Below are 23174 nucleotides of genomic sequence, written 5' to 3'. Positions count from 1 at the left end.
ATGAGGATTAAATGAATGGATACATTGAAGTCATCAGAAGAGTAACAGGCACATAGCTGATGCTTCATAAACATCAGCTATATGTTTTCACTGTTAATATGTTTCAAGACTCAGGTCAGGCACCCCTTCCTTCAGGAAGCCTTCTCTGATTTCTCCTCTCCCTAATGGGCTTACACACTCCTTTCTGTACTTTAATGGAATTAAAGGTCCACTTCGGGGCCTGTCTCCCCCATTACACCATGCTCTGTTCCAGGGACAGGGACTGTGGTTTTATTTCCACCTTCCTAGTGCCTAACACAAGGCTGGGCACAGATAACCCGCCCTGAATATCTTTTAACTGGAAAAATGAGCAATCAAGCAGCCTTCCTATTCAGCGCCTCTGATATCTGCAGGAGATTGCTAAGTAGAGAAAGGTGGTTAGGGGGCACTTGACTGTGGACTAGTTGAAAACCACCGTTTAGCCTGGAGCGGGAAGGGAGGGGGAGGCTGGGAGCATGAGACCCCACGTCCCCATCCGCCAGAGAAGTGCTGCTTTTGTTTCATCTTTTATCATCCCAAATAAGAATCTGATTCATAAGGAGGTCTGCTTTTCTGACTGAAAGTCACGGAGACTGTGGCTGACAAGACTGGAGAGCTGAGGAACACCAGCCCTCCGACCCTGAAAGGCCTCATGTTCCCCTGGAAACAGCTTGAACTTGGAGTCAAAGGCTACCATTTTTCTGAATCTGTGCTGCTGCATATAAGGTCCATAAAGCATTTAGCAAAAGAGGGTCCCGTGGGCAAGCAGCGTGGGTGTTATCAGACCCCTGGGAACTCAGCGTGTAGTTAGCACAGCTCAGGCTCTGAGAAGTCCTGCAGTGGAGCGATCAGTTTTGCAATATGCACTTCCCGAGTTCCCGGATGTGGCAGATGCGGAATTCCTGCAGCACCTATTAGCCCTCTGAGGGCCTTGTCCTCCCTGCCGGCAGGGAGGCTGGATGCGGCTGCTCGTGGCCTCGGGGCTCGCGTGGGTGCTGGGCAGGGCGGGTGGGGCAGCAGCTAGAGGAACAGAGGCCCCTTCCCTCCTCAGAAAGGCTACCACGAGATCCGGGAGCTGCGGCTCTTCCACTTCACCAGCTGGCCCGACCACGGCGTCCCCTGCTACGCCACCGGCCTCCTGGGCTTTGTCCGCCAGGTCAAGTTCCTCAACCCCCCGGAAGCCGGGCCCATAGTGGTCCACTGCAGGTAAGTGAAGGGCCCCGCACCAAGCAGGGAGGCCCCGGCCGCTCTGCTGTCTCGGTGAGGGGGGTGGTCCAGTGGCCTTCGTTCTTTGCTCTAAGTGCACCCTGCCTGTGTCTCCTCCGCCCAGCCCTTTCTGATGAGACCAGGGTCCTGAGGTCTAAACCACAGTAATAGTAGCAGTTGTTATCGTTGCTTTTGCCCCGAGGGCACAGACTTGGCATCTGCTCCACATGCACTTCACCCACACCACTTCATTTACTTCTCACCCAACCTTGAGAGGTGGCCATTGCTATCATTCCCATATTACAGATGAGAAAACCAAGGCACTGAGAAGGCAGATGCTTTGTTCAGGTCGCGCAGGTGTGAAATGGCAGATCCAGGGTATTAAACATGATTTTTCCCAGATGCTCCCCCTCAGCTCCTTGGTATGGTGGTGGGGTGCCCCCTGGAAGTATGCTTTTCTTCATTTCTGTTATTTTAAAAATCAGTTGCTGGCCTACAGGATCCTTCATAGAGAGAAAATGGACAGTGTCAGGTTTTACCTTATTATGGAAAAGGGATATTTTCAGCTGTGACCCAGAAAGTCACATTGGGAATGACAGGCACGTCTTAGAATCCTCCTGGATGGAGGTGCAGTGTCATGTCAAGGGCATTCGGAGTCAGAGGAGGGCGGATGTCCGGACCTGAAGGCCAGCATGCTCGCTCCCTCCCTCCCAGCGCCTCTCTTTTCCAGTGTGACCTTAGACCCAGTCCATCTTTACAGACCCTGCATGCTCTTAACTGCATGCAGGTTATTTCCGCCCTGACAGTGTCCACGTCACTCAAGGTCTTGAGCCAAATCAAGGAGAGACAGCACGGACTACGGCTGTCTCAGAGCCCCTCTCTCAGGCCGTGTCCGTGTGCCTTCATCACAACAGCAGAGTGTGAATCAGAAACCCCATTTTGCAGTTGAGGCCATTGAGGACTCGGAGGGCATACTGATCACCCTCTGGACTCTAAGATTCCACATATATCTCTGCTTTACATCTCATGGCAATCCAAGGGCAGTAAAATGTTCACCCTCAATGGTTGGATGGTATCATTGACTCAATGGACATGAGTTTGAGCAAGATCCGGGAGACGGTGACAGACAGAAAAGCCTGGTGTGCTGCAGTCCATGGGGTCACAAAGAGTCGGACACAAGTGGGCACCTGAACTAGCCCCATATCCCAGAGAGCAGCCAGAGCAGGCATAAGGAAGAAAGGGAGACAGTGGCAAGTGTTTATCAGGGCTTCCTTGCATGATGCCCCATGTCTGTGTCTCCATAGCAACTCACCCCGTCACACCTGAGCAGAGTGGTACCCAGTCCCAAGGCTGTCCTGAAGATTAGATGGGTTGGCCAATGTATACTATGTGGGTTTCCTTCGTGGGTCAGATGGTAAAAAATCTGCCTGCAGTGGAGGAGACCTAGGTTCGATCCCTGGGTTGGGAAGATCCCCTGGAGAAGGAAATGGCTATCCACTCCAGTATACTTGCCTGGAAAATTCCACGGACAGAGGAGCCTGGTGGGCTACAGTCCATGGGGTCACAAAGAGTAGGACACAACTGAGCGACTAACACTCACTGAGTGATACATCATGTACCTAAGAGAATTCCAGATATACAGTGAGCACTTAAAAATAGTACTCTTCTCTGCGTCTCAATGCTGTCCCCTCCCTAAACTGCTAATCCTTCAGGGAGAGAACCATGTCTGACTCTTCTTTACATCCTCACTCCTGAGCCCAGCATCCAGTGCTCAATAGATATTTGTTGACTAGAAGTAGCAACCATTTATGAGAAATGGCTCTGTAACCAGGCACAGGGCGAAGCAATTTGCACACATTGTGCTTTATCAACATAATTTCATGCAATTTACATGTATTGTGCTATTAATGCTATTATTATCAGCCTCATTCTATGGATGAGGGTATTGAAACCCAGAGAGATTAAGTCATTTACTCAAGGTCACACAGCTAGTAAGTGGTCAAGTCAGGGTTTGATCCCAAGGGTCTGACCCCAGGTAGTAAGCGCTTAATTGCTATGTGAAGCTAAAATAAACTGGTTAGTCCTCCCAAGCATCCCGTAGGAAGGAGTGTTATATGTGAAAAAACTGAGGCTCACAGAAATCAGGCAGCTTGTTCAAAAGAGAGAGCTGAGGCTCAGTTTAATCACTTGCTCAGGGTCTCCCGGCAATGCTGGGATTCTGTCTGAATCCCAGACAAAGCGTCCTGCCTGTCTGCAGGGTCCTCGGGGACAGAGCTGGCCCCACCCCAGGGTCCCTAACTCAGACCCCTGTCCCTTCTTGCAGTGCTGGAGCCGGGAGGACAGGCTGCTTCATCGCCATCGACACCATGCTCGACATGGCTGAGAACGAAGGGGTGGTGGACATCTTCAACTGCGTGCGCGAGCTCCGGGCCCAGAGGGTCAACCTGGTGCAGACGGAGGTGAGTCCCGGAGCGGAGGCTGGCCTGGCCACCTGCAGCCCTGGCCAAGGAGGAGCCAGGGGTGGAGGCATCCTACAGAAAGAGACCTGGGCATGGAGAAATGGGAGGCCCTGGATACGTGGCTGGCTATGGTGAGACCATCACAGAAGCTAGGACAGCCCTGCCAGCCTGAGGTCCCCCAGGTCAAGGACTCCCACCAGTGAGGAAGGTGCTGGGGGCCCCATCTCTGAGGGCATCTAAGCAGTGACTTAGTGGCAAGTTTCAGGTATTCTCTGAATAGGGTCCCTGCCTTGGGAGAAGGAGAAGAGAGAGGAGGCCAGGACTGGCATTGACTGAATGCTTACTGTGTGCAGAGGATCGCGTGAGGCCTTGCAGGAATGGCTCACTCGGCAAAGTTACTGAGTTCCGGAGCCAGGCTCCAGGGACTCCAAGAGGGAGAACGCACAACCCCTGCCCACATGGGAGAGGCGGGCCTCCAGGCGTCCGGATGGAGAGCCCCAGATGTGAGGGACAGGGAAGGGGTTCATCTTTATTGCCGAGCTCCTACCTTGTGCCAGGCATCACCCCGGGCCCTCTGTATTCAGGGTATTGTTTCTGCTCCTTACAACAACCCTCGGGTAGCTCCTGCTAGTACCCCCATTTTATAGATGAAGAAATTGGGAAGTGGTGTTCCCAAAGCTTGACACAGCCTCACAGTGGTAGGACTTGGGACCCGGTGACGTCAAGGCCCACGTGCTTCCCCCTGAACCGCACCGTCTCCCTAGGAAGCCTTTTCTGCCTACCCCACTCCTGGAAACCCTGGTCTCCCCATCTTCTGGTTCTGATGCGGCTGTAGGTGCCCGGGCGGCAGAACTAGGGCAGATAGAGAGCTGCATCCATCATCAGCCTGCAGGGAGAAATCCCCCACGGCCCTGGGCCTGGCTGGTCACCGCTGGCTCTGCCAGCAGTCCCCTCACTCACAGGCTGTTAGACCCTAGGACCCTGCTGTGCGCTCCGAGCCAGCTCCCACAGGCCGGGCTGCAGGCTTCTTGGTGAGGCTGCTAAAGCCGAGAGGCTGCTTTATCTGTTCCGAGGTTCATGCACATGGAAGGCGGTCTGCTGCCTGGCGTTAGATGCATCATGGTCTTTGCTGTCAGGTGGAGGAGACAGACATTCTAATAAGAGCATCATGATGCCTCTGGTAAACATTTCATATAAAGAGATGGGCTAGTTCTACAGAACAGTCACTCAACAAATGTTTGTTAGGGGCCTGGAAGTAACAGTACCAGCTTCTGCCTGGTGGGCTTGGAGCAGACTCTCCCGAGGGAATGAGACCTTGGAGGCGTAGAGAAGGGGGCATGGTGTCCAGGAGGATTGGGGCAGGTGCAAAGAGCTGGGCTGGCAGAAGGGGGGTGACCCACGCTTCCAGAGCAAAGCCTGAGACCAAGAGAGGAGGGCCAGTGGTCTACCTGGGGGCTGATCCCAAGACTCACTGGTTGGCGAGTGGGGAACTGAAAGAAGGGCTCGTTAACACTGGGAAGGTATTTTACAAGCTGTTTGACCCTTTGGACAGCTGGAGCCCAGTTCTGCCGGGGGAACTCTTAGATGGTGAAGAGCAGCTCTTCAGGTCTCCCACCCAAGAGACAGAGAACGCAGGCGTTCACCCCCAAGTCTCCACCTGGCATTGCTTGAGGCCTCCTCCCCAGGGCAGGAACTGCTCAGGCCTGCTGGCTCGCCCTGCACACAGCCCAGGTGTGCCCTCCAGGGCCAGAAATAAAGGCCCTCGGCCTGAACCTCGGAGGATTTGCAGTGAGCAGCCTTCAGCAGGGAGAGCTGAAAGCTGATGGGCCACGGGCTGGACACCATTAGCCCCGTTCCAGAAGTTTCTGGTTCTGATTCTGATTCAGTCTTACACAGGGAGCAAAACTCAGCTCAGCTCAGACAGCTACCAAGAAACACAGCTACTTGGCCCTTTAGGTCGTGGGGTAGAAAGCAGTGATTCTGCAGCATGAATCACGCCCACCCTTCAGAGGTGCAGGGTGGACTATGAACAGCAAGCTCCAGGCCCTCCTTCTCCCCTGGTACCCTGACTCTCCCCGCTCGACCTGCAGGAACAGTACGTGTTCGTGCACGACGCCATCCTGGAAGCGTGTCTCTGTGGCAACACGGCCATCCCGGTGTGCGAGTTCCGCTCCCTCTATTACAACATCAGCAGGCTGGACCCCCAGACCAACTCCAGCCAGATCAAAGACGAATTTCAGGTACGAGCACATCCCAGGCTCCGTGACCCAGCCAGCCTCAGTGCCGCCGAGCACAGTCCCGGGGCTTCCCTTGCAGGAATGGCTGTGTCTGTATCCTTCCAGTGTCAGCCCCTGAGAAGGAATTTCAGAACAGAAAGTGCACAGCCATGGGCAACTACTCCCCGGTCAGTCACTCAGTGACTGCTGACACCCGGGTATTGTTTTCTTTTTTTTTAATTAAAAAACACTGTGTTCTGGAACTCAGGTCTTACTTAGTTCTAGTCCAGGTTGTGGGTGGAGACAAGTTTATACACACAGGTGTGAATTTCATACTCTTTGATCCCTGGAAGGACTCAGGTTGTCTCAATATTTCTGTACAATTGGAACGTGTCCTTGATTCTCACAATTCAAAAGTGGGGTCTCGAGACGAGCAGCATCAGCTTCACCTGGGAGCTTGTTAGAGACACAGAATCTTGGGTCCCATCCGACCCGACTGAACGAGAGTCTGTGATTTAACAATATCTCCGGGTGATTCGGATGCACATTAAACTTTGCAAAGCATCATCTGAGGGCACAGCTCAGACAGAGCAGAACTGCCCCTTGGAGCCCAGAATGGTGACAGCTTCAGTCTGGAGGCCTGGACTTGAGTCACTGAGTGAGCCAAAACCAGAGTCCAGCCCATTGTCCCGAGGTCAGTGTAAGGTCTTATCTGGGCAATAGGAGCTGAGAACAGGCAGGGGGATCAGGGACACTTCAGGACTAAAGGGGCCAATGCGGGTCATGGTCCCATGGGCAGATACCCCAGCCAGGTCAATGCCTAGTGCTACTTCCAACAAATAGACTTTGTTGATTCCAAGTGGAGACTGAGCACCGAACGGGGGAAGGATGGAGCACTTGGAGCCCTGATGCTGCACAGAGATCTCGTCTGTTGCTTGGGGCTGTTCAGTTCTGGTCCCACACTTGCTGGACTTACTCTGCCAGAGACAAGCCCTGAAATTTTGTACACATGCTGGAGGTCCCTCCCAGGGGGTCCCTCACCAATCCTGGGCAACTCTTCTAAGCATCCTTCCATCCTCACGCATTCTGCCTCAGGGGCATGCTGGCACAATCCCTCCCCACAGTCTGTGACACTTCAGGTGAGACTTAAAAGTCATTACAGGATTCCCTACCCCCATTTCCCACCTTGTGACCTCTGTTCCATGCAGGATGGCTGGGAGGAGTAACTTAGGTCAAATGATGGGCAGGTGTTCAGAGACCGGGTCTGAGCCCCCACGAGGGTATGCCACCCCTGCAATTTTGGCCCTGCGGAGGTGTCCTCCAGCCCCTGGCAGAGGCTCTCAGCCCCCAGGGCCCGGATCAGCGAGCAGGAGATGACAACGTCACCACGAACGAGAACAGTCCTGCGAAAGGGCCTGGAGGGCAGGCTTGGAGGATGGATGGAGGGAGGTCAGGCTGAGTTTGTTCAGGGGAGACTGTCTAAGCCATGCCTGCCAATCTGCTTTGCACCCCTCAGACCCTCAACATCGTGACTCCTCGCGTCCGGCCCGAGGACTGCAGCATCGGACTGCTGCCCCGTAACCATGATAAGAATCGGAGCATGGACGTCCTGCCGCTGGACCGCTGCCTGCCCTTCCTCATCTCGGTGGATGGAGAATCCAGCAACTACATCAACGCAGCACTGATGGACGTAAGTTGAGCCCTGCTGGGGAAAGCTCCTGGCTGGCATTCCCAGGAAAAGCTTCTTCCCGAGGGGGAGGCAAGTGCAGCCCAGAAGGATGGGCCCTGGCCGCCCCCCCCCCCACCCCACTCCTCCCCCAACCCCGACTCCAGTCAGCCTCTCCTTCTGATCTTGTTGGTCCCAAAGACATTTCTCCCCCTGAAGGCTCTGGTACAAACCTGTATCTAAGCACTGTGCTTTTAACTGCTTTGCATTTATAAAGATCCTGGAAAGAATAGATCAAAAGCTTAAAGTGAGTCCCATGACATGACAGTGAGGCTACAGACCTGACCGGTCCCCCTTCCTGCTACCTACAAGCTGACTGTCAGCCTGAAGTTCAGTTCAGGAAACATTCTGCATGTCAGCCAGGTTCCTACTGTTCCATTAGCGGCACTGCCCCCTGCTTTCTCAGCATCAAGTCCAAGAAGGCCATACCCACCCTGGCCTGGTTTGGGATTAGGGGCTCATGTTCCTCCCCCAGAGGGTCCATGCTCCTGACTCGGACACTTCTCTCCTGGATCCTCCAGCTACTTCCGGTCATCACCCCTCCAATTCTGGGTGTAGAGATGTTTGCAGCAGGAAGGAAGCATGTATCATCTGGTCTCATCCACACACTTTCCAGCAAAGGAAACTGAGGCCAGAAAGAGACTCGCTCAAAGACTCGCAGAGCACCAGTCGCAAAGCCGGAACCTAGGACTTCTATCTTACGTTTTATTTATTGATTTTTCTATCTTACATTTTAGAATTTATTCTTTGAGCCTCCCCTCAGTTTGCTTGATCCAGTAAGACACAGACATCTTGCCTCCCAAGATTCCAGACCGAGAACAACATAAGCCTTCCAGGTCCTTCTCCCCATCTATGCCTGAAATCAAGTCCATCCAGCCCACATGAACCTCCATCTTACCTAGAACAGGAAGGAACATGGGATACTTTCTCCTGAGGTCAAGGCCAACCAACTCTCTGACCCCCTGATTCTCTGGAACTTTCTCCCCAAGCATCCTAAGTGTTGGATGGAGAGGGGGTGACTAGAAGTCCGTGCCTGTCTCATCTCTGGGGGGGCCTTCCCTGGCCTCTGCCCACAGGGTGCCCAAGTCCTCCATGGAAATTCTGGGTCCAGAAGCAAGGAGTCTTGCTTGCTTGATCAGATAAAACAGATGTATGTGGAGGGAAGACCTCTGGCTTTAGCTTGGAGTCTTCCAAGAACAGTGTATGCATGTATGTGTATGTGGGTGCGTGTGTGTGTGCATGGGCACATGTGTGCATATGTAGTGAGAGATGGGGTCGGGGTGCACCCACACTTCCACGCTCTTCCCAGCTTTGTCTCCCACTTGTCCCAACTCCCCCTCCCTGCCTTCCTCTTCCAAGGATCAAGCACGCTCCTGGCCTCTGCTTAGTAGGTTAGATGCCGCCTGGAGTCAAATGCCTTCTGCCAGGCTCTGATGCTGATTGTATTCTCTTTGTCCACAGGGCATTTCTCTTGTGAGCCATCACTGGGGTCTTTGCCTTTCTTACAGGAAAAAAAGTCCTTATCTGTATTCTAGCACAGTCTGTGCATTATCTGGTAACCATGGCAGCTTTGCTCCTAGCAGAAAAATATGAAGTCCTCTGGGTTAATTTTTAATGTTTCCCCTGGTAAAGGATGATGTTATCCATGAAATGGATTGCCGGCTGATCCCCGAAACCCGGCAGGAGCACGGATCTCGAACATATTTTCAGATAAGGCTTTGTCAGGCGTGCTGGCCTAATAGAGCATTTATCACAGAGACAGGGAGAAAGGAAAGAAAACTAACAGTCACTAAGTGTTGGGCAGCATGTCAGACCCCGGACGTAGACTGTCTCGTCCTGTATTTGCGTGTGATTTTCCCTGTTTTTCCAGATGACGTAGTGAAGGTCAGAGAATTTCCATGACTATCTTCAGGTCAGCTAGCTCAGAAAGGGTGGAGCCAGGGGTCTGAACCCCAAGACTTTTGACTCTCAAAGCCTAGATTCTTTCTCATGTCTCAAAATGTCTGCAGACCATCTGTCTGTGGCTGGAGTCTGGCTTTGGGGAAAACTCCGTATTCAGTTCTCCTAGATTCAGTTCTCCTAGACCCACTGGTAGGAGAAAGCCCTTGGGGATAAGACCCCATAGTGCATCTGTGGCATCCCCAGTTGCAAGGCATTTTCTTTGCTACCAGGACACCAGGAGACAACAAAACAATAGCAAGTGCTTTAAGTATCCTATTTGGCAGAGGTTTTTGCCAGAGATTTTTTCCTGGTTAAAATGTGCAAACTCTTTCCCTCACCATCCTCCTGCTAGTTTGTAACGCCACTGAAAACAGGCACAAACCATGGTTCAAGAAAACTTGCTGAGAATATGGGTTACTTCTCAGGTTTTACAAACCATTAATCAAGCAGGGACACTCCCCAGTCTTTTCAAACACCTTCTTACAGATGCGGCAATAAATAGCACCCAGGTAAAGCTTCAGATGTAGTTCAGACTCACACAGACTGTTTTCTCTGGGCCTCAGTTCCCCACCTGTAACCCAGGACTGAGTTTATTCAGTTGTTTCTGGACCTGTACTGGGCATCTCGTGTGTTGGCCACAATACTAAAGGATGAAGAACCAAGTGAGGGATGTTCCCGCCCTGTCGGGGGTCTCATAGCTGGCTCATTGCTGCTCTTTTCACCTGCATATCTTTTCAGCCTGCACCACAGTCACGCCTTTGGAGTTACGAATCCCATCTTCCAGTTGAAGAACCTGAGATCTGGAGAGATCTCATAGCTTGCCCGTGCGCAGCACTGATTCTAAAAAGTCACTCTGTAAATGCGCTTGAATGAATGAATGGCTGGCTGGATAAATGGATGAATGGGTGGTTTATAATGTACAACTGGCAAAGCTGGGTTTGAACCTGGTCTGCCTGATTCTAAACCCGGGCACCTTCACTGCCCCATTGGCTCACAGGACACCATGCCCACCTTCCGCCAGGCCAGCTCAGCCCTCATTCCAGCCTTGGGCAGCAGTGAGCCTCTTGAACCATAAGCCCCTTCAGGAGGCGCTCTGGACTGAGCCACCCTTCCCTCCAGCACTGTGGGCATAGGGGCACAAAATACTCTTTTATCCCAGGAAGTGTCTTGGCCGGCAGAGCAAATATGCATCCAGGATCTTTCATATTGTAATGGTGATTCTTTGCTGAGCTCCAACACATAAATAATTTATTTGGATAATCCCCCTCCCAAGTGACACCTTGCCAATGAAATGTCTGAGTTGGGAGGAGAATGAGTTCATTACGAGAAGGTCCCCTTTGCCACCAGGGCACCCAGAGATAAGAACGGGCGGGGGCTTTTGTCATCTCTGGCAGTCTCAGGGGCCTCTGGCAGCCTCCTGGGCCGCCTCCTCGTCAGAACATTGCTGACGGGTGTATATTTCACGAGGCCTGTGTCGTTCTTTTCAGAGCCACAAGCAGCCTGCTGCCTTCGTGGTCACGCAACACCCTCTCCCCAACACCGTGGCGGACTTCTGGAGGCTGGTGTTCGATTATAACTGCTCCTCCGTGGTGATGCTGAATGAGCTGGACGCTGCCCAGGTAAGAGGAGGCCCGGCCGGCCGTGGGTGCTCAGGCTGTGAGGGCAGCCGTGCCCGAGGATCGGAGGGGCAGCTCTCTGCTGCCTCTGCCCAGCCCAGGTACCTCCGGTGGGCACTGTCCGGCAAGGAGCACCAAGCCAGTCCGTTCAACTTCTGGCAGAGGCTGGGGATCCCCTGCCAGGCACCCCCACTTCCAGCAGTGGCGCCCCCGCCTATGGGCGTCGTCCAGCCCCCAGGCTTCCCAGGACCAGACTCTGGGGCTCCACCCTCCCAGGCGCCGGTTCCAGCCTTGCTCCACATCACGCAGAGCTCGCAGACAGGGCTGCGCCCTCCCGCAGCCCTGAGCCCCTCCAGGCCTGCAGACCAGCTGGCTCCTGCCGCAGTCAACCACTGCCCTGCTCTCCGCTGCGGCCTGACAGGGCGGGGGCTTGGACCACGGACCCTTTGCCCCCTGCCCACCCCACCGAGGCCTGGCTCCGTCCTGGGTGACCCGTGTCCAGCGGCCTCCACGCCTTAGCTCCTCTGAGTGAGTCAGCTGTGAGCACCGTGTGCCTCCAGCGCACACCCATACTCGGGACACCAGACACGGGCCGTGGGCGGCTGCTGGGGCTCACACCCCAGTGCCAGGGCAGCCATTTCTGGTGGAGGCAGTGATGATGGCCTTTGAGGGTTTTCAAAAGCAATCCCATCCCCTTCCTCTTGTCTCCAAAGAGCCCAGAGTAACTCAGAGGGCTCCCTGTGAGCACTCGCCTCGGGCAGGCCTGGTGTGGGGAGAGGAAACAATCTCAGCCCTCCAGGAGCTCACAGTCCCATGCAGAGACAGATGAGCAAACCCCACCCCCGGGAGGCAGCACTCTAATAGAGGTCAGCCGCCTCGTGCCGTGCTGGCTGGGAACGGGGAGCAATTAATTCTGCCCAGAGGGTGAGGGAAGACTTCAGAAGGAAGGTGACTTTGGCCTTGAAGAAGGCAGCAGAGATCCGGCGTGTGGGGGATGAAGTCGCCGGGAAAGGGTGTTCCGAGCAGCGGGACAGCAAGGGCAAAGGCCTGGTGGGGTCACCGTGTCCGCTCGTCTGCAGGGTGGCTTTGGGGGCGGCCTGGCGGGGCAGGGAGGTATGTCAGGAGGAGAAGAGGGTGGTGATGCTGAAAAATATAGCCGGGCCAGCTTGCAGAGGGCTGCCCTTGTGGTGGGGGTCTTGGCCTGCAGCATGGTAAACGTCAGACTTCTACTCCGTAAGCAATAGCATCCTTTCTGAGAATGGAAGTTTTCATGCACGCCCAACCTTAGAAACAGGTACGATCCAGTGAAGCAGGGGTGGGGTCAGGAGCCCACCCACACCAGTCTTTGGTGCCCAATCAGGAAAGCTGGCCACTCTGGCGCTTTTGTGGAGCCCCTGGTCTGCCTGGGAGCACGAGTGGAAAGTCCTTGATGTGCAAGGAGGAGAGAGACCGCAGAGTGTAAGCAGGCGTGGGGCGGAGGCAGAACTCTGGTTAGAAAACACGACCTGGGGAGACCAGGAGACTGGGGAGGAGATGGTGGTAAACGTGCAGAAGATGCAGGGGTTGACCTCAACTGAGGAGGTGGCTGGGAGGAGGCAGGAGAATTAGGGGTGGATGTGGAGAGGTTTCCAGGGTTGAGGTCTACAGGTTTAGGGAGCTGGTGGATGAGAGAGAGAAATGAGAAGCCATGGATGGTGACAGGGGTTCTAGTGTGGGCCTCAGGCCTCTGGGATGCGACTGGCCAAGATGGGGAAGGTGGGGAGGAGTGGGAGAGGCAGCAGGAAGTTTGGGAAGGCAGGGAGGGGAGCTGATTACAACTTGATTACAACTGAAGAGTTAGGGGTGTCAATCATCCATGCAGTCAAAAATTCACTTATAATTTATGGTCAGTCCTGCAAGTACAGGGTTCCTCTGTGACGCAGCTCCTCTGTCTTCACGGTTACTCCGTATCCTTGGTTACTCTGTACCCGAGGTTCCTCCATATCTGCGATTCCCCATGGATTCAACCAACTGTGGATCCTTTGTGTGCTTGCTCAGTCATGTCTGACTCTTTGCGACCCTATGGACTGTAGGTCCTGTAGCACCATATTATTTACTGTTGAAAAAAAATCTGCATAGAAATGGACCCGCGCCGTCTAGACCCGTGTTGCCCAAGGGTCAGCTGTAGTAGGGGACAGAGTTGAGCACAACTTGGGACGTGCATGTGGGAGTCGCTCATTCAGGAGAGCATCTATCCGTTCCGTCCACATCTGTCGAGTAGCTGCTCTTTGCCAGAAGCTATTCTCGGTGCCTGGATTAACATGACAGAGAAAGCAAAACAGAAAATGCCCATTTCTTGTGCAACTTGTATTCTAAAGCAGGGGAGACAGTAAAGAGCACGCACTCTGTAACGGCTCTAATTATATGTTACCGGTAACAAGTGTGTGGGAAAAGAAAGACAAGGGGGCAGGGATGAGGCTGGTTTGGGGCACGGGCTGCACCTGTAGTTGGGTGATGAAGGCAGGCTGCACTGAGAAGGTCAGAGCTGAGCACAGAAGCTTGAGGAGGTACAAGAATGCACCCCGTGCCCATCTCAGGGAAGAGCATCCCAAGCAGCGGCACGACCCGCAGCAGGGGTGTGTGGTGGGACGGCAGACCCAGGCCGCTGCGGCTGGGGCAGTGCAGCAGGGCCAGGTCCTGGGGGCCTTGGCGGGGTGGGGCCACAGGAAGGATTTGTGAGTTTTCTCTGAGAGAAATGGGAAGCCATCGACAGGTCCTGAGCAGAGGAGGGACTTGAAAAAGTAATTTGACTTTTTAATACAGCTTCCCTCTGGCTACTGTGTTGAAAGTTGCCAGAAAAAGGGAGAGTGGCTGCTAAGAGTGGAAGAAAAGACAGAGAGGAGGCCCCTGCAGTATTCCAGGTGACAGGTGATGCTGGCTTGAGCCTGGGTGGTAGCAATGGAGTGGATTCTGGGTATATCCTGAAGGTAGGCCCAACAAAATATCCTGCTGGATTGAATAGGGAATGTGAGAGAGAGGAAGCAAGGATGACTCCACGGTTTAGGACCCAAATGATGGAAGGTCTGGATCTGAGGTAAGCATGAAATATGACAGAGTCCCATAAAACAAAGACCCCTGCAGAGTTCCAAAGTCAGAAGGCATCGCCACCCTATTCCTTTGCCTAAAAAAGTGAAACATGAACCCATGAGGAAAGCAGAACCCTTTTTCCGACACTTCTTTTTGCAAAACCAGAGGTCAGGCACAGAGGAGGAGTTTCAAAGAACCTCACTTTGGGATATATAAGAAAGCAAGAGGGCTGAGGTCACTGGCTATAGGACCCCCTTGTTCAAGGGTGGCTCTCAAGTGAGTGAAGATCTCTCAGCCCCAGCTGTCAGTGCGGGCTTTGAGAGCTGAGTCTCTAAATGCACAGACATCAGGCTCAGAAGTGCCCTGAGGTTGGCTGCCATATGCAGCTGGCAAGCCTCCCCTGAAATCAGCAGATGAATGGAGCACTTATTGATATAAATATCAGCACCACAACAGCTGGGCGCCTTGCGAAAATAAACAATGACACAGTGTGAGCGTCAGAAAAGCTGCCCTCAGCACCTGGCGGGGCGGTGCTTTGAAGTGGCATCCACATTTGTCGCCAGCGTGCCCACACCGAGGCAGCCAGTGCTCTGGCCAGTCCGGCAACAAGGAGGTCTGCCACGGGTCCCGAGCATGTTAGATCACTCCCGAGAGGACCAGTGCCACAGCTTGTGGTTTGACTGGGGACCAACTGGTAAGGGCATGTGTTGCTGACTCTCTGTAATTTGTAGTAAAATAAGGTAGTGCAGAGGATGAGATTCCCAAGTGCTTTATTTTCTTGCACCGCTGGTCAAATCTGTCTGCTTGCGCTCAGAATCCTGTACCACATCATTCAGCCAGCCGCCCCCAGCCACAGGTATCTTTCCATTCTCCATAGTGGCTGCTGTTCAAAGATAATTATGAGCAGTGGGGGCTTGAGATAAAGACTCCCAAAGCAATTTAATTGACCTTAGAGATTTTTTTTTTTTTAAAAGCTCTTTGGGACTCCGAAGGGCTGTGGTCAGATGTCTGGCAATATCTTAACCACAACATCCAGCGAATGATGCTGTGGTTTCTGATGGGCAGGTCATGAAGAACCTCTTCAATCACACCCAGTACATTGACAAGATCTCTTCCATCTTTGTGGGCTCTACAGTTAGACCAGAGTCCATGGGGAGCAGACACCAGAGACATGCCCTCTTCAAGGCCAGGCCGCACCCACCATGTGGTTCAGAAAGCTCAGGAAATCCTCAGTGCCCCACTGTTGGGCAGGTTCCATGTGGTAGGCAGACTGTTGGCCCCCCACATCCAAATCCCTAAATGTGTGAACATGTTATCTTACATGGTGAGCAGGACTTTGCAGATGTAGTGAAGTTAAGGATCCTGAAATACATGGATTGTCCTGGGTTATCCTGGGATGTCCAAGTGGGTCTGCTGTTAGAGTCTTTGAGGAAGGCAGGAGGATAAGAGTCAGGAGCAGATCATGATGATGGGAGCAGGAATTGGAGTGATGGGGCCGCAAGTTGAGGGATGCTGGCAGCTGCTAAGACTGGAGACGAGGACTGGCCTCTCCCCTGGGGATGCCAGAAAGGAACACAGACAGCTCAGCTGACACCTTGACTTTAACCCTGTAAGACTCATTTCAGACTTCTAACCCCCAGTTAAGAAATTTGTGTGGCTCTAAGCTACTACACGTGTGGTCATTCAGTAGAGCCACCCTGGGAAGCTAAGACAGATAGCAAAACTGAAAATGGAAATTCAGAGACCTGGAGGTGTGGGGGTCAGAGCCTGCACAGAGCATGAGACTGAATCGTGGGGAAATCCAGAGTCAGCCTGGGGCACGGGACTTGGAAAGCGGTTTGAGCTGGAGAAATCCATGTCTGAGTCGGGGTCCACCAGGGGCAGGGTGGGGAGAGCCAAGGAGAAGGCAGCTGACCATCCCTCCAGCAGCAGGAGGCTTGCAGAGCCGGAGGGAGGTCTCTTAAAGGTCCAGGAGCAGGCTCTCTGGGCCACATTCAGTCAGGCACTCGTCAGCATACCTTCATGGTGGACCTTCCACGTGCCAAACACTAACCTAGACACAGCGGTGCGCAAAACAGGCACAGAAAGTCCGCAGGACCCATGGAGCAGCTGGTCTAGGGAAGTAATGTCTGCCTCCCAGACTCCCCTGGGCATCAGACAGGTTGGAGACATCTTCAGCTGAAACCATGACACCAGGACCCTCAAGCCACGGGGAGAAGCTGAGCTGGAGGCAAAAGGGATGGGAGGGCCAGGTCCAGGCAGCCTGTCCCACTGCCCCCAAGTGCTGTGGGGAGCGCTGGAGGAACCATCAGGGGATGACCAGCACACCCTCCGTCAGCCTGGAGTCATGTGTGGGGTCAGCGGGACCCAGCCTCACTTCTTTGTTTGCACAGAGTAAGTGCTGGGGCTTTTCTTGTTGTTGTTCAGTCACTGAGTCCACTTTGCAACCCTGTGGACTGCGGCACGCCAGGCTTTGCTGTCCTTTACTGTCTCCCGGAATTTGCTCTAACTCATGGGGCTTTCGCATTCTTGACTATTCTGCTCAATTATTATATTGGCTCTGCTTGAGGATCCCCTGAGCCTCTCAGTATTTTACTTGTCACTAATTCTAGGGAGTACACTTTACCTTGCTGAAATCTTAGAGATTTTATAAACACCTTACAATATTTCCTATGTCTTCGCTCCAAAGACCCGCCACTCTGTAAGCCTTTATTTTCCAAACTGTATTTACTAACTAATAATTTGTTCATCTTCCTGTATCTTTTCCACAATCACAAGGGTCTCAATGAATCTCTGATCCACAGACTGCAGCTCTAAGACAATGAGGTGCTCTCAAACCAGGGTCCTTCTCCATGAGGACAATGGTGTGATCCCCGTTGGCTTTTGAAGACCTTGGAGACAGCTCGTTGGCTATTCCTGCCAACTTTATGGCCACTGCTGTGGAATCCACTGTTCTGAACAGGCCCCCTTCCTCTCATTTTGCAGGTCAGGAAGCTGAGGCCCAGGCAGGCTTTGTCCAGAGCCCCACAGCCGCCCCGACCCAGGCCCAGGGCCCCCTGCCAGGGATGGTGAATACTTTCACCACCATATAAACAACAGGGCTTCCAGGGCCCCGGGATCTGCCAACGAGCTGTCTCCAAGGTCTTCAAAAGCCAAAGGGGATCACACCATTGTCCTCATGGACAAGCACTCTGGTTTTAGAGCAGGTACCTGGGTATACGGAACTGGAAAGAATGTGGCTTAGTTTAAAGCAAGCAAGAGCCCCAGCTTGTGTAAGAGCTGCATTGCCCAGTTCTGAACTCCCACTGGGGGAAGTCTGAGACTTCATGTGATGCAAATCCAGGTGCAAAGGTGAGGGGGTGGATGCCAAGGACATGCCTTCCCACCGAGCTTCTAGAACTGAGAGAGGCAAGCTTGTCATCCTCCCAGGAGAAAAGCGGGGGTGATGTTTCAGAGATGCCTTTTCCTGTCATTGTGCCTGGAAGGCAAATAGCAAACACTTGTAGCCCCATTTTTATCTCAGGTTGTAAAAACACAGCCTCACATGCCACCAAAATACACACAACCCCCAAGTCTGTGTCTCGGCAAGTCCCAGGTCCGATCTTTGCAAGGGGCCACATCTCTGTCTAAGCCCACTGGAACAGAAGAATAAGGGTCGGGGGTCAGGAGACCTGAGTTCAAGTTCTAGCCTTGCCATGTACTTGCTCTGCCACTTTAAGCCAGTTCCTCAACTTGCCCAAGTCTCAGTGTCATCACCTGTGAAACCCGTGTGCCTCAGATGGCAGCCAAACCCACTCTGTCTTTGGAGGTTTGCATCCGATGGGCTCTGTCTCCTCTTCCCCACTGTGCGCCCCCAAGATTTCTGGGGGTCCCAAGGGGGTTCTGTGTTCACGTTCACTTCGGAGATCCAGCTCAGGCTCTACTCGGGGCAGCGTGGGGCTCATGTCCCAGCAGTGCCGGTGGCTGAAGGCTGAACACCGCACGTCCTCATAGTTTCTGGCTGTGCAGGCTCCCTCTACTTGCGGTGCGTGGGCGCCTCATCAGAGTGGCTTCTCTTGTTGTGGATGGAGCACAGCTCTAGGGCACATGGGCTGAGTTGCCCCGAGGTATGTAGAATTTTCCCAGACCCGGGATCGAACCCATGTCCCCTGCATTGGCAGGAGGATTCTCAACCACGGGACCAGCAGGGAACTCTGACACATCCTCATTCTTAAACCCCACCTCGCTCCTCACGCGTGGCAGCCAGCAGCATGTCTTCCCCCCGCCCTGTTGCCCAAACCACTTTTTCCCTCCCTCTACCTTCTCTCTCCCTCCTCCCCATCTCCCACCCCTCCTCCCCTCAAAGTCATTCCCTTATTAAGCTGAGGAATTCAGCCATCTCTTCGTTATCTCTTTCTGAAACTGGCTCGGAACGTTTGCCTTCCACCCACCCTACCTTCCTCTGTAAATATTTTCCTAAACTCCCCGCTTCCTTCCCAGAAACAAGCTCTGATGCACCCATCATAAGAGTGAGTTTCCACCTACTACATGGAGTTGCAGTATGTATCTTGTGAATGGAGAGGTGGACGGAGGAGGAGGGGGCGAATGTGCTTTGATTACGGTCCATGTGCTTTTCTCTGTCTCTCCCTGCCTTCACATCCTCCTCGTCCCTGACAGTCTATCTTCCTTACTGGCCACAGTATTCAACCCAATAATATGTTTTGATCTCTGTGGAATTTACTTTAGGAAGTTTCATCATTACTGATCTGAATTTCAAAACCGATTTAGGTAACACACTTTTCTCTTAAAAATACCAGTAATTTATTTCACCTTTAGGTGGCCTGGGATTGATTCCCTCCTATGGATCACAAGGACCTTGATAATATAGGCTTTCATTTCTGGAAGCTGCATTACTTGGCTTTTCCATTTTATCAAAGTACTTATTAATTAATGAAAGTCATAACTGAGGTGCACAGAAATACACTTGAGGATTGTTTATTCCAAAAATAGGCCCATATTGCTAGATTTAAATCATCAGAACATGTTTATTTCAGCAACTAACAAGCTTTCTGATTCCATCAACAAGAAAATGATGTCTTACCGAGAGGCAACCTTCATGTTTGTTAGGCTTCACGTGTGAACAGCACCCCCGTAGGACATCTTTCCATGGCCCAAGCAGCAGTGGAAGTCACTAGGTGGAATAATGCACGGCAGCTGCTCCAGGACTGTCCACCCAGGCTTCATGACTTTTGCTTGGTTTAACTTGTTCTGACAATAAACAGCAGAAGTCCCTCACTTTTCCAGGAGAAGCACGGCCATTTCGAAATCAGCAGCCCCTCCCCGGCCCCCCAGCTGCGGTCATCAGCCTGCCTGTGTGCATTTGCAGTGGCGAGGCCCTCCCTATGGGCAGACAGCACCACCCCTCCCAGAGGGATGGGCAAGAAGGACAGGCGAGCTGGGAGCTAAGGTAGGAAGAGGCTGGGCTAAAGAACTGGACTCTGCCACGGAGACACAGTCACTTCAAAATTTCCCATCTGAAGAATAGAATACCAAAGTGTTACTGAGTGTATGTGTGGCCCCAGGTCAACTGGGTCCTTGTGGGTTTAGAGAAGCAAGTGGGCTTCTTTGAAACCCCTATTTCCAGGGCCTGAAGAAACCATAAACTCTTCTCCCCAAGTTTCTATAAAAATTCTATAAATTTTTTAAATTTAAATTGTGTATATAACTTTTTTGGGTGAAATACTTTAATTTTATTGGAGTTTAGTTGATTTGCCATGTAGGTTTCTACTATACCGCAAAAGTGAGTCGGTTGTACAAACACACATATCCACTCTGTTTTAGATTCTGTTTCCATATAGGCCATTAAGGAGTATTGAGTAGAGTTCCTCGTGCTGTGGAGCAGGTTCTCGTTAGTTATTATTTTCTATATAGTCGTGTATATAATGTCAGTCTCCCAATTTATCCCTCCTGCCCTTTCCCCCTTGGTGCATAAGTTGTTTTCGATGTTTATAACTCTATTTCTGTTATTACTCAGCCATCAAAAAGAATGAAATAACACAATGTGCAGTAGCATGGATGGACCTAAAGACTGTCATACTGAGTGAAGTAAGTCTAGAGGGAGACAAATATCTATTATATCATGTATACATGGAATCTAAAAAACAATGGTACAAATCAACTTATATAATTTTAAAGGTTACTTTCCATTTACAGTTATTACAAAATATTGGCTGGGTTCCCCATAATACACCCGTGAGCCTGTCTTACACCCAGCACTTTGTACCTCCCCCTCCCCCTCCCATTGGTAACCACTGATTCATTCTGTATATCTGTGAGACTTCTTTTTTGTTATATTCACTAGTTTGTTGTATTTTTTGGATTCCACATGTAGCTGATACCACATAGTCATCTGCAAACAGTGACAGTTTTTACTTCTTCCTTTCCAGTTTTGATTTTTCTTCTCTTGATTGCCATGGCTAAGATTTCCAATACTGTGTTGAATAAGTGTGGAAAGAGTGGGCATTTTATTGTTCCTTACCTTAGAGGAAATGTTTTCAGTTTTTCACTGCTGAGCGTGATGTTAGCTGTGGGTTTGTCATATATGCCCTTTATTATGTTGAGGTATGTTCCTTCTATGCCTACTTATTGGAGAGTTTTTATCCTAAGTGGGGGTGTTGAATTTTATCATAAGCTTTTTCTGCATCTATTGAGATGATCATATGGTGTTTACTCTTCAGTTGTTTATGTGGTGTATCACACTGATTGACTTGAAGATATCAATAAATATCCTTCCATCCCTGAGATAAATCCCACTTAATCATGGTGTATGATCCCTTCAATGTATCATCGGATTTGGCTTACTAGTATTTTGTTGAGGATTTTTGCATATACATTTAATCAGTGATATTGACCTGTAGTGTTTTTTGTCTTCTGTGATATCTTTGTCTGGTTTTGGTATCAAGATGATGCTACCCTTATAGAATGAGTTCAGAAGTTTTCCTTCCTCTGCAGTTTTTTCGAATAGTTTCAGGAGGACAGATATTAACTCTTCTCTAAAATGTTTGGTAAAACTCAACTGTGAAGCCATCTGGTCCTGGACTTTTGTTTGTTGGGCATTTTTAATTACTGATTCAATTTCATTACTGGTAACTGGTCTGTTCATATTTTCTATTTCTTCTAGGTTGTACATTTTACTGGCATGTTATTGTTCATAGTAATTTTTTTGATCCTTTGTATTTCTGTGGCGTCAGTTGTAACTTTTTTCATTTCTGATTTTGATTTGGGCCATCCCCCTTTTCTTTCTTGATGAGTCTGGCTCAAGTTTTACCAGTTTTTTCTTTTCAAAAAAAAAAAAAAACAGCTTTAATTTCATTGAAAATTTAAGTCTCTATTTCTGCTCTGATCCTTATGATTTATTTCATTCTCCTATTGATAATTTGGGGCGGGTTGTTTATTCTTCTTTCTCTAGTTTCTTTAGGTGTAAGGTTAGGTTGTTTAAGATTTTTCTTGTTTCCTCAGGTAAGTTTGTATCACTATAAACCTCTCTCCTAGTGTTGCTTTTTTCTGTGTCCCATGTTTTGGATCATCTTCTCACTTTTCTCTAGATACTTTTTATCTCCTCTTTGATCTCTTCAGTGACCCATTGATTCGTTAGTAGCATATTAGTTAGCTGCCATGTGTTTATATTTTTGCAGTTTTTCTTCTAGTTGATTTCTCGTCTCACATAGTGTTGTGGTAGGAACAGATGCTTGATATGATTTCAGCTTTCTTAAAGTCACTGAGTTTTTTTGTGGTCTAGCATGTGATCTATCCTGGGCTTGCCTTGTGGTGCAGCTGGTAAAGAATCTACCTGCAATGCTGGAGACCATTCCACAGGCACTTGCATATAATGCATGTTGTGCTGCTTTTGGATGGAATGCTCTCTGTATGTTAACTAAATATATTTGGTCTAACGTGTCATTTAAGGACTGTGTTCCCTTATTGATTTTCTATCTGGATCATCTGCCCATTGACGGGAATGTTAAAGTCCCCCACAATTATTGTGTTACTGTCAATCTCTCCTTTTGTATCTGTTCGTATTTATGTTATACTTAGATGCTTCTATGTTGGGTGCATATTTACAACTGCTGTATATTCTTCTTGGATTGACCCTTTGATCATTATGTTGTACCCTTCTTCATATATTGTAACAGTCTTCAAAGTATTTTGTCTGATGTAAGTATTGCTACTCTGGATTTCTTTTGATTTCCATTGGCATGGAATACTGTTTTCCATCCCCTCACTTTTAGTCTGCATGTGTCTCTAGATCAGAAGGGAATCTCTTGCAGGCAGTATGTATAGGAGTCTTGTTTTGTATGCCTTCAGTCTATGTCTTTGTTAGAGCATTTAGTGCATTTACATTTAAGGTAATTATCAATATGTATGTTTTTACTGCCTTTTTAAATTTTTTGGATTTGTTTTTATAGGCTTTTTCCCCCTCTTGTTTTCTTCTCTCATGATTTGATGACTATCTTTAGTGTTAATGTTTGGACTCCTTTTTCTTTTTGTGTGTACATATCGATTATAGATTTTTGGTTTGTGGTTACCATGAGCTTTTTGTATAACAGTCTATATGTGATTATTTTAAGTTGATGATCCCTTGATTTTCAAATGCACTTTTAAAACCCTACATTTGTACTCTCCTCCCCTCATGACTACTGTTTTTGATATATTTTATATTTAATTGCTTTGAGTATCTATTAACTGCTTGTTATGGATATAGATGGTTTTACTACTTTCATCTTCCCTAATAGCTTTGTGTGGGGCTGATTGCTTACCTTTATGTATGTTTGCCTTTACTGGTGAGCTTTTGCATTTTGTAATGTTCTTGTTTCTAGTTGTGGCCTTTCCTTTTTCTCCTAGAGATTCTTTAACATTTGTTGTAAAGCTGGTTTGATGACGCTGAACT

General features: G+C 50.4%; 1 protein-coding gene across 16 annotated transcripts in view; it reads left to right on the top strand.

The window, feature by feature from the left end:
• PTPRT (protein tyrosine phosphatase receptor type T) overlaps nt 1-23174 on the top strand; it is a 1083381-nt gene that overhangs the window by 1043872 nt on the left and 16335 nt on the right. For all 16 annotated transcript variants that reach the window (XM_070472652.1, XM_070472647.1, XM_070472651.1 and 13 more), the window contains 5 exons: nt 1070-1224; nt 3548-3683; nt 5774-5923; nt 7416-7589; nt 11054-11185. In XM_070472652.1, the coding sequence (XP_070328753.1) occupies nt 1070-1224; nt 3548-3683; nt 5774-5923; nt 7416-7589; nt 11054-11185 (747 nt within the window). The remainder of the gene's footprint in view (nt 1-1069; nt 1225-3547; nt 3684-5773; nt 5924-7415; nt 7590-11053; nt 11186-23174) is intronic.

The sequence above is a fragment of the Odocoileus virginianus genome, chromosome 9, assembly GCF_023699985.2.
Source record: "Odocoileus virginianus isolate 20LAN1187 ecotype Illinois chromosome 9, Ovbor_1.2, whole genome shotgun sequence".
Taxonomy (NCBI): Eukaryota; Metazoa; Chordata; class Mammalia; order Artiodactyla; family Cervidae; genus Odocoileus; species Odocoileus virginianus.
Note: the sequence above shows the minus strand (reverse complement) of the source record. Positions and strands in the feature narration are given on the sequence as shown.